The sequence below is a fragment of the Dendrobates tinctorius genome, unplaced genomic scaffold, assembly GCF_039654945.1.
Source record: "Dendrobates tinctorius isolate UK_male_01 unplaced genomic scaffold, ASM3965494v1 ptg000358l, whole genome shotgun sequence".
Classification (NCBI taxonomy): domain Eukaryota; kingdom Metazoa; phylum Chordata; class Amphibia; order Anura; family Dendrobatidae; genus Dendrobates; species Dendrobates tinctorius.
The window spans coordinates 1,006,948-1,018,963 of record NW_027362024.1 but is presented as its reverse complement, the minus strand read 5'-3'; the positions used below and the strand labels follow the sequence as shown (position 1 = coordinate 1,018,963).

The 12,016-nt window shown below is 41.3% G+C and overlaps 1 protein-coding gene across 1 annotated transcript in view; it reads right to left on the bottom strand.

Moving 5' to 3' along the window:
- LOC141075499 (uncharacterized) overlaps window positions 1-11,476 on the bottom strand; it is a 50,766-nt gene extending 39,290 nt beyond the window's left edge. The window contains exons 1-2 of the mRNA XM_073562587.1: window positions 11,432-11,476; window positions 9,330-10,403 (exon numbers count right to left, since the gene is read on the bottom strand). Of these exons, the coding sequence (XP_073418688.1) occupies window positions 9,330-10,403; window positions 11,432-11,476 (1,119 nt within the window). The remainder of the gene's footprint in view (window positions 1-9,329; window positions 10,404-11,431) is intronic.
- Between the last annotated feature and the right edge of the window lie 540 nt (window positions 11,477-12,016).

Below are 12,016 nucleotides of genomic sequence, written 5' to 3'. Positions count from 1 at the left end.
CCCAAAAAAATGACGTTGGGGTCCCCCATATTTTAGGGCCAGAAAGACTAAGCAGACAACTGCAAACTGATATTTCCAACCTGGGAAGAGGTTAATATCCATGTCCCCTTTCCCAGGCTATGAAGATCAGCCCACAGCTGTCTGCGTTGCCTTTCTGGCTCTAAAAAAAAGGGGGACCCCCCAAAAAAAATGACGTGGGGGTCACCCATATTTTAGAGCCAGAAAGGCTACGCAGACAGGTGCGGGCTGATATTCATAGCCGAAGAAGGGGTCATGGATATTGCCCCCCCTGGCTACAAATATCAGGTCGCAGCGGCCCCAGAAATGGCGCATCAATAAGATGCACCAATTCTGGCACTTAGCCCCTCTCTTCCCACTCCCGCACTGCGTCGGCGGGATGTGGGGTAATAAAGGGGTTAATGTCACCTTTGATCGGTGACATTAAGCCCGGTTAATAATGGAGAGGCGTCAATTAGACGCCGATCCATTATTAATCCAATTATAAAGAATAGAAAAAACACACAGACACATTAATATTAATTTTGAATCAAATAAAAACCACTGTTTTTGACAAAATTTTATTGCACGCTCATTCCATTTGCGATGCCATCGATCACCTAGAGAAAGATAAAATAACAAACCAATTAGATACCTACCGTTCCATCGCAGTCCATTTAAACGAGTGTCCCACGTCGATCAATCATGGAGAACAGTCACATCAGCAGATGTGACCATTCTCCATGTCACCAGAAACACACTGACAGGAGCTCTGCTCCTGCAGTGTGTAACTGCGCATGTGCCTACAGTTTACCAGAGTTCAGTGACTCCGGTAACCTCATTTACGGCACTGCTGCGTGGGAAAGGTCACACGCAGCAGAAGAGCCGTAAAGCGAGGTCCCGGAGCGGCCAAACAATGGGAAACTCGCCCGAACGGCGGTGTATCGCCAGAAAACTTCCGAGATCGCCATGGGACCTTTGTTTTTTGTTTATTTTCGGCGGACATCATTTTTTGTTGGGGAAAGGATTTTTTTTTTACTTTATTCAACAACGAGGGGAGCGAGGGCTTCTGGGAACAAGATGGCCGGGCCTGGATGGTGAGTATATAGTATATGTTTTGTGTTGTATGTCATGTCTGTTACATGTATGTTGTATGTAATGTCTGTTACATGTATGTTATGTGTTTTGTTACGTGTTTAGCACTGTACAATTGTGCTCGGTGGCCGCAGGGCCTACTCTCCCATCACATGGCCGGATGGGAGTCGCAGGCCCATGTTGCGATTGAGCACAATTGTCGCACTACCATCGCATGGAGACACACACAGACAGACACATACATATATACATACATACAAACATACATACATACCAAGTCTATCAAACGCCCCACGTCCATCTCCATGCGACGGTAGCTGTCCATCTTACCAGAAATCTTGTCACTGCACACTATACTCCGCCCACACACTACACTTCCTCCCGCCTTGACATCATTTCCCCCCATTCTGCTGCGGTTTTTTACACCCAAGCCGCACGAAAAACCGCAGATCTTTTTAGATCTGCGGTTTTTATGCGGATTTTACAAAGTCCATGAAGTCCTATGGGTGCGGAACCGCGGCAGAAACGCAGAAAGAATTGACATGCTGCGGAAAATAAACCGCAGCTTTTCCGCGCGTTTTTTTCCGCAGCATGTGCACAGCGGTTTTTAATTCTCATAGAAAACAATTGTACTGTATACCGCAGCAGAAACTGCAGCGATTCCGCAGGACAAAAACCGCTGCGGAACCGCAGCAGAATCCGCAGCGTGTGCACACAGCCTCGAGATGATTTTCATCATGCGGTAATTATTTAGTTTCAAATGCAGCGTAATACAATAAATAAGAGGGGTGGTATTGTGTTTAACCCTTTTCTGACATCAGACGTACTATTCCGTCCATGTGCCCTGGGCCAATTTGACCATTGACGGAATAGTATCGGCGATCGGCCGCGCACACGGGTGGTGTGTGGCCGATCGCGGCCAGGTGCCACCTGATTCTCACAGCTGACACCCAGCACTAAGTGCCAGGAGCAGTCACAGACCGCTCCCGGCATTTTAACCCCCAAAATACTGCAATCGAACACGATCACAGCATTCCAGGAGCAGGCAGAGGGCTGACAGTCACTCTGCCTTTGGATCGGAGACCCCACAACGTGATGCGAGGTCGCGATCACTGCCATGGTAACCTGATGTTGCCATGAACAGAGCTAAGAAACTTCCTGGTCATGCGCAGTGCAAGTCAGGCAGTCTCTCAGTGTCAGGGCACTGAGTGCAGCGCTGACAGCTTCTATAGCAGGGGTGGGGAACCTCAGGCCCCAGGGCCATTTACGGCCCTCGATGACCTTTTATCAGGCCCCCGAGCAGATTCTCAGGGACTGCATTCTTGGGCAGGGAGCTGTATTTTGATTGCCACAAGCTCATTAATTTCTTCTTGCTCTGTTAGCACACACACGCAGTGTTCACTACTGAACATTGAAGGGCATGCAATGAAAGATTAAGTCATGAAACCAGTGCCAGAGTCAGGATGTACTTTGTGGGCGGAGCTTGTACGGCCCCCGAAGGATGGTATAAATAGCCAAATGGCCCTTGGAAGAAAGAAGATTCCCACCCCTGTTCTATAGCATGGGGATGCTGCTTCATCTGCCTGCCATAGAAGCGATCAGTCTGCAAAAAATGACTGTCCCATAGTGGGACAAAGTGTAAAAGATAGAATGAAATAAAAAAAACATGTAACTAATTGTAAAAATATAAAAAAATCATAATACAAAAGTCAATATTTATTCTAACATTAAATAAATATTTGAATTTAAAAAAATGTAAACAGTAAAAGTACACATATTTGGTATTGCCACGTCTATAACAACCTAACCTATAAAACTGTTCCACTAGGTAACCCCTTTAGTGAACACCATAAAAACAAAGGCAAAAAACAACGCTTTGTCATCATACCGCCAAACAAAAAGTGGAAAAACACGTGATCAATAAATAAACATGGTACCGCTGAAAACATCATCTTCTCCCGCAAAAAAAAGCCCCCATACAGTGTCATTAGCAGAAAAATAAAAAAGTTATAGCTCTCAGAAAAAAGCGATGAAAAAATAATTATTTTTTATATAAAATAGTTTTTATTGCATAAACATGAAAAATGATATAAATGAGGTATTGCTGTAATCGTACTGACCCGAAGAATAAAACTGCTTTATCAATTTTACCACACCTGGAACGGTATAAACGCCCCCCCCAAAAAAAGAAATTCATGAATTGATGGTTTTTGGTCATTCTGCATCCAAAAATCAGAATAAAAAGTGATCAAAAAATGTCAAAAAATTATAGCTCTCAAAATGTGGTGATGCAAAAACTATTTTTACAATGAAAAGCATCTTTTAGTGTGTGACAGCTGCCAAACGTAAAAACCCGCTATAACACCTCATTCACGTGTCCTGATATTTCTGGTACTGGTACTGTGGCGGCGATTGGCACAAGCAGGGGAGAATGATGAGAGTCGTGTTCAGCACCTGGCGCTGGGGAACAGCGCTTACTGTAACGCTTCTTCCCCGGTGCCAATGCGTGTCACATGAATGACATCCATGTGTTTTATGTGTGCCCGTATGCTGGCTGTTTTGTGGCCCACGCTGACATTCAAAATCGACGTCAGCGTGTTTTGCTCATGGACACACGGTCCGTGGAAACACACTGACATGTGCACAGACCCATTCACTTGAATAGGCAAATAGCACTCCGTTCCTCCCGAGTCTCTCCGCATGGCTGCCCAATGGTATAAAATTCTGTGACACACCTATGATGTCTATATGATCACTGCAAACCCTAGATGAATTCATTGAGAGGTGTAATTCATAAAATGGAGTCACTTATAGGGGGTTCTGCTGTTCTGGCACCTCATGGGCTCTCCCAGTGTGTCATGGCACCTGCAAACCATAATAGTAAAGTCTAGCGCTTCTGAGCTCTGCCATGCACCTAAACAGTGGTTTACCCCCACATATGGGGTATCAGCATACTCAGGACAATTTGCATAATAACTTTTGGGGTCCAATTTCTTCTGTTACCCTTGAGAAAATAAAAAATTGGCTTAGAAAATATCATTTTTGTGGAAAAAAATATTTTTTACTTTTATGGCTCTACATTATAAACTTCTGTGAAGCATTTGAGGTTCAAAGTGCTCACCACACATCTAGATAAGTTCCCTGGGGGGGTCTAGTTTCCAAAATGGGGTCACTTGTGGGGGGTTTCAACTGTTTAGGCACATCAGGGGCTCTCCAAACGCGACATGACACGGGCAGACCATTCCATCAAAGTCTGCATTCTTAAACATCACTACTTCCCTTCCGAGCCCCAATGTGCACCCATACAGTAGTTTTCTGCCACATATGGTGCATCAGTGTACTCAGGACAAATTGGACAACAACTTTTGGGGTCCAATTTCTACTGTTGCCCTTGGGAAAATAAAATATTGGGGACTAAAAATGTTTTTAGAAAAAATTATTTTTATATTTTCACGCCCAGACGCTATAAACTTTAGTGAAACACCTGGGCGTTCAAAGTTCATATCACACATTTAGATAAGTTCCTTGGGGGGTGTATTTTCCAAAAAGGGGTCACTTGTGGGGGTTTCCACTGTTTAGGCACATCAGGGGCTATCCAAATGCAACATGGCGTCCAATCTCAATTCCAGCCAATTTTGTGTTGAAAAAGTCAAACGGCGCTCCTTCCCTTCCGAGCTCTACCATGCACCCAAACAGTGGTTTACCCCCACATATCAGGTATCAGTGTACTCAGGACAAATTGCACAATAACTTTTGCAGTCCAAATTTTCCTGTTACCCTTGGGGAAAAAACATAATTGGATCTGAAGTAATGTTTTTATGAATAAAAGTTAAATGTTCATTTTTTTTTTAAAACATTCCAAAAATTCCTGTGAAGCACCAGAAGGGTTAATAAACTTCTGACATGTGGTTTTGAGCACCTTGAGGGGTGCAGTTTTCAAAATGGTATCACTTTTGGGTATTTTCTATCATATAGACCCCTCAAAGTGACTTCAAATGTGATGTGGTCCCTAAAAAAAAATGGTGTTGTAGAAATGAGAAATCGCTGGTCAACTTCTAACCCTTATAACTTCCTAAACCTTATGGTTCCAAAATTGTGTTGATGTAAAGTAGACATGTGGGAAATGTTATTAAGTCTTTTGTGTGACATATCTGTGTGATTAAAGGGCATGAAAATTCAAAATTGGAAAATTGCTAAATTTTCCACCAAATTTCCATTTTTTTCACAAATAAATGCAAGTCATGTCAAAGAAATGTTACCACTAACATGAAGTAAAATATGTCATGAGAAAACAATGTCAGATTCACCGGGATCCATGGAAGCGTTCCAGAGTTATTATCTCATAATGGGACAGTGGTCAGAATTGTAAAAATTGGCCCGGGCATTAACGTGCAAACCACCCTTGGGGGTAAAGGGGTTAATGGCTAACTTAAAATATGGTAACACATTGCAAGCTTTCCAGACTACTCAGGTCTCTTCAGGCATAGAATAATACAAAATCTGAAGAATCACATAGCACAGACATAATGCAATAGGTAAGACAAATGACGTGAAGTAGAACTATCATTATGGGAGAGGGATAAAAGTGGTGGCCACAAATATTGGAACAGTTCATAGATTAGGAGTGTGAAAGTTTTATTGTCCCCTGATAGGGGTCTGGTTCTGTGTTGTGATGCCCCACAAGGTCTGAGGAGAAAATTCCTTGATATAAAAAGACATGATTCCATGCGACACATTCATTTCTGTATTGAGAGTGTCAAAGGCTGTCATGAGTTTATACTTCCAGATCCTTCTGTTTCTCTGAGATTTGAAGTTACCTTTTTAATACAAGTAATTTCATGTCCATGGTGCTGTGATCAGGGCTGCAAAAATGTTTTGCCACAGGTAGATCTATTCTTTTTTCTCTTATTGTGTAGTTGTGAGAATTCATCCTTGTTCTAAGTTTTTGCCCTGTCTCTCCCACATACAGACCCCAGTTGGTACAAATAATTAAGTGCACCACACTTTCATACCTTACACCACTCTTAATTATTTGTGGAGCTAAAACATTTGACATTTGCCTGCATTTTTATATCTACACATGGTTTACACAAATTATATTTTCTTGTCTTAACTCTATACTATTTACCATTAGAAGCTGTGTATTTTTGTAATTATCTGTATGTATACATGATTGATTACCACTTCTGTCTCTGTAAAAACAATCCCTTTTAATCCCTTTCCGACATTGGGCATAAATGTACGCCAACGTCGGACTCCCTTCCTTTGAAGTGGGCTCCGTCACTGAGCCCACATCTTTTCCGGCACATGTCAGCTGTCAACTACTCCACCTGTGGCATGCACACAGAGATGGGGTAACAACAAGTGTAGGAAGATGACAGTCCATTGAGTCCATACAAGGTGCAAGGCCACTTGATCCGAGAATCACAACCTGGCTTCCCCAAACGTATCCATGGTTCAGCGATGGTCAATGGAGCAGATCTGTTTTCTTCCAACCAAGGCTGAAAACCCCTAGGTTGTTTCCTATAGAATGATAGATCCGTGACCTTCGTGATGGAGCCATGATGTAAATGGCTGCCGTCCTGTCTCTGGTCCTTTTGGGATGTATGGATGTCTTGGCAGAATCTCTCTGGCTGTTTCTCTCTCTGTCTCTTTATACAGAGGCATGTAACCTATTTGTACACTTAATAAGTGTCCCTCATTCAGTATTTACATAAAGGGTAAGAATGGAGATGAGAACAAGTAGCATTAAATGATTATTTAAACTATTTGCATCATTTTTCCCTCTCTGCTTTAGAAGTCAACAAACTGGCTCCATAACACAATGCATAATTAGCATATCAGCAAACATCACCAGTGATCAAGGATAAGCGCACAATAAAAGTCAATATCACCGGCTTACACAAACAAAAGTCTGTTTTCTTGACCAACTAGAAATCAACACTTAAATTTAAAGCCAACATACAGATAACATTCTATTATTCTTCGTTTGCTAAAAAATAGTCGTCTGGTTAATTAAGGAACAATGCTCTATATCTTCACAATGCCAAAAGTAAAAAAAAAAATTGTTTTTAAAAATATTAAAAAAGTAAAAAAAAATATAAAAGTTCAAATTCCCCCTTTTGCCCCATTTAAAATAAAACAATAAAAAAATACATATTTGGTATTGCTGCATTCAAAATCACCCGATCTATCAAAATAAAAAAAGAATTAACCCGATCACTAAACGGCATAATGAGAAAAAACGTAAAAAAATGCCAGAATTAAGTTTTTTTGGTTCCCACACTATTGCATTAAAATACAATAACAGGCGATCAGAAGATCATATCTGCACCAAAATTGTATCATTAAAAACGTCAGCTCGGCCCACAAAATATAAGCCTTCACCCAACCCAAGATCATGAAAAATGAAGATGTGACGGGTATCGGAATATGGAGCAATTCTTTCATACTTTACCTAATAAAGAGTTATTTTTACTGATAAATGTTTGTTTTGGGTCGTTTATTTTCTGTTGGTATTTGGTTTATCCTATAAAACTCCCATATAATATTCTCACCTTGAATTTATCCTATAAAACTCCCATATAATATTCTCACCTTGAATTTATCCTATAAAACTCCCATATAATATTCTCACCTTGAATTTATCCTATAAAACTCCCATATAATATTCTCACCTTGAATTTATTCTATAAAACTCCCATATAATATTCTCACCTTGAATTTATCCTATAAAACTCCCATATAATATTCTCACCTTGAATTTATCCTATAAAACTCCCATATAATATTCTCACCTTGAATTTATCCTATAAAACTCCCATATAATATTCCATCTTGAACGCACGCCGCGTGCATCATGTTTTTGTACAATTTGTGAATAATATATATAGGTTCTCCTCGTCTGAGTTATTTTTCATTGTCAACAAAATACGATTTTCCTGTAATTCATTTCTCACACTCTAGGTATAATAATGACTTTTCCCTGTGTTGGATTTTTGATGTTTAAAAAGGTTGTCGGTATCTGCTTTCTTGGGTCTCTTGAGGTTGCTACATGATGTGAGCCCTGTGCCCAATCAGCACTGACGTCACTGTCCCCACCTTCGGACAAATCAAGCATCATGAGGCCGTCAGAGAGCAGCTGCAGCCCTGGCTTCCTGTTCATGTTCAATATGTCCAAAGGAAGGAGCAGTGAAGCTGATGCTGATTGGGCGCAGGGCTCGTGTGATGTGAGAACCTCACATAAGCCTCGGGACAGTGAGTCTCAACACCACTGAAGTGGAGCCGGCACGCCAGCGGAGTATGAGTGTTTTTATTTTAATGAGGCCAAACATAAGGAATGAGTTCACGGAGAAAAAAAATATATATACCGTGTTTTTTGGACTATAAGACGCACCTAGGTTTAGAGGAAATTAGGAAAAAAAAATTGAAGCAAAAAATGTGGTTAATTCTGTACTTAATATCCCTTATCCTGGTATATATGGTCCCCTCATCCCTATTCTGATACACATGGCCCCCTCATCCCTACCCTGGTATACATAGATCCCTCATCCCTATCCTAGTATGCATGGCCCCATCCTTATCCTAGTATGCAGGGTCCCATCCTACTGTGGCATGATTGGCCCCATCCTACTCATGGTATGCAGTGCCCCATCTCATCGTAGTATGCATGGCCCCATCCTTATCCTAGTATGCAGGGTCCCATCCTATTGTGGCATGATTGGCCCCATCCCGCTCCTGGTATGCAGTGCCCCATCTCATCGTAGTATGCATGGCCCCCATCCTTATCCTGGTATGCAGGTCCCCCATCTCTTCCTAGTATGCAGGGCACCATCACTATTCGGGTATGACTGGCCCCCCATTCCAGTCCTGGTATGCATAGCCCAATCCTTATAATTGGCCCCCATCCTGGTATCCATGGCCCCATCACAAAACATTTAAAAAAAAGCATTACACTTACCTACCCGGCGCTCCCTTGCTGAATCCTGCTCTGATACCAGCAACTGGTTCATACTTGTAAGCAGCACATGGCAGGGACATAATGCGTTGCTCACAAGCAGAGCACAGCTGCCGGAGTACTCGCCGTTAAAACTATTTCAACATTATGAACATAAAAAAGTCTTCTCCCCTATGTGACGTCTCTGATGTTTATTAACAGTTGATTTCCAAGTAAAATATTTCCCACATTAAGAAAATGAAAAAGGCTTCTCCTCTGTGTGACTGCTCTGATGTCTAACAAGATTCCCTTTCCGGTTAAAATATTTCCCACAATCTGAACAGGAAAAAGGCTTCTCCCCTGTGTGAGTTCTATGGTGAGTAACCAAATCTGATTTCTGGTTAAAACATTTCCCACATTCTGAACAGGAAAAAGGCTTCTCTCCTGTGTGAGTTCTTTGGTGTATATCAAGATTCCCTTTCTGGTTAAAACATTTCCCACATTCTGAACATGAAAAAGGCTTCTCTCCTGTGTGAGTTCTTTGGTGTTCATTAAGGTTCCCTTTCTGGTTAAAACATTTCCCACATTTTGAACAGGAAAAAGGCTTCTCCCCTGTGTGACTGCTCTGATGGCGATCAAGATGCCATTTTTGGTTAAAACATTTCCCACATTCTGAACAGGAAAATGGCTTCTCCCCCGTGTGAGTTCTCTGGTGACTAACAAGATGCCATTTCTGGTTAAAACATTTCCCACATTCTGAACAGGAAAAAGGCTTCTCTCCTGTGTGAGTTCTTTGGTGTTCATTAAGATTCCTTTTCTGGTTAAAACATTTCCCACATTCTGAACAGGAAAATGGCTTCTCCCCCGTGTGAGTTCTCTGGTGACTAACAAGATGCCATTTCTGGTTAAAACATTTCCCACATTCTGAACAGGAAAAAGCCTTCTCTCCTGTGTGAGTTCTATGGTGAATAAGAAAAAGTGATTTTTTGTGAAAACATTTCCCACATTCTGAACATGAAAAAGGCTTCTCTCCTGTGTGCGTTCTATGGTGTGTAACAAAATCTGATTTATGTGTAAAACATTTCCCACATTCTGAACAGGAAAAAGGCTTCTCCCCTGTGTGAGTTCTATGGTGAGCAACAAGCAGTGATTTACGTGCAAAACATTTCCCACATTCTGAACATGAAAAAAGCTTCTTTGCTAAAGGAGCAGTTTGTTTTGTAATGCCTCTTTTGTGACTTTGATTTTTCTTAGTAGTCAGTAATGAATCAGAAGATGGGACCTGTTTCATAGGATCAGATGACAGATCTTTGCTGTGAATGGATGATACTATATCTGGAGTAATAGCAATCACTTCAGTTGTATCTTGTAGGATCTCAAGATCATCAGATTTAAAACTTGAAGATGTCAGCTGTCCCTCTGATCTCCTGGTACAGTCATCTGCTAAAATAAAATAAAATAAAACAATTATTTTTAATAAAATATCCTTGAGTTTTATATTTTTGAACATTTCTACTTAAACTGTCCATAAAAATGGCAAGCTATGTAAAAACTTTAATTATTTACCAAGACAATGACAGTTCACAGTCTAATAGAAAACCTTGTTGGATGAACCAGTAGTGTGCGGTGTTCAACTGTTTGGTTTCTTTTTATTCAATATTTGGGAGGCAGAATGAACAATCAATGTTATGTGGGAGAAAATAATACCAATTCTCATCTCACAAAAACAAGTCCCCACTCAGGTCCATCATCTGTCATTGGAAAGACAGAGGTTCCCACACTATTAGTGGATCAAAGGTTGTTGAAAAGCAACAGGGTTTCTATAAACCAATCCAGCAAAATCCGCTCTCACTTCGGAGTCTTGCAGTGTGCGCAAACAACATTTAGGATCCCTGTATTTAGCAATATTATAGTGAGAAGAATCCACTTAATTTGCGGTGTCTCCTGGAGCACAATCTGGGCACTATGTGCTGGGTAAGAGAATGGCAAATGTGTAATTTTCACTCTCCAACATCCACTGCGTGTTAATTTCCGGGAAGTTGCTGTGGAGTCAAAATATTCACTCCTCCTACACACGTGGTTAAAATTGTTGGTGCCCCTCGTTTGATGACAGAAAAACCCACAATGGTCACAGAAATAACTTGAATCTGACAAAAGTAATAATAAATAAAAAATCTATGAAAATGAGCAAATGAAAGTCAGACATTGCTTTTCAACCATGCTTCCACAGAATTAAAAAAAAAATAAAACTCATGAAATAGGCCTGGACAGAAATGATTGTACCCTTAACTTAACCGCTTCATGACCACCAACGTTAGATAAACATCGGCGCTAGCAGGGCTTTGTGCAGCGCGGACGTTTGTCTACGGTCGGCGGTTTTGTGCTCATCGGGACCCCACATACCTTATAACTAGGGGATTTCACCGCACAACGCTTCCTGTGATCCATGACCTCATCGAGACCTGATTTGTTCAGGTCCTTATGACGTCAGCCTCACACCAGCCAATGAGTCAAATCACTAGGAAAGTTTGCTGCAGCAATCAACTTTCCCGGGCGATCTGCCCCATAAAAACGCTGTTTCTCCTCAGATCTCCTGTCAGTGAGAGATTAGAGGAGAAGCAGTGTTACAAGTGCTGCTGCCAACAGCTGTGTCAGTCAGCGATTGTGCTATAAAGTAACAATACAGATAAGGCAGGTTAGGGTTAGTGCTATAGTTAGGGTTAGTGTTGGGACTAAAGCTAGGGTTTCATCTAAAGTTAGGGGTAGGCTAAAGAATTAGGCTTTACTCAAATGCTTCCCCAATTATTTGGTCACGTCGTAGTTTTCAATTTTCGGTAAAAAAATAAAAATGAATAAAATGGCTCGTCAGTATTATAGTGCAGAGGAGGCTTATGCACTTTCATGTTCTGACTGTGAAGAAAGTGCAGTGTCAGATGGCGATGTGGATATCGAGGGCTTTAGTAGCAGCGACAGTGATAGCTCAGAAAT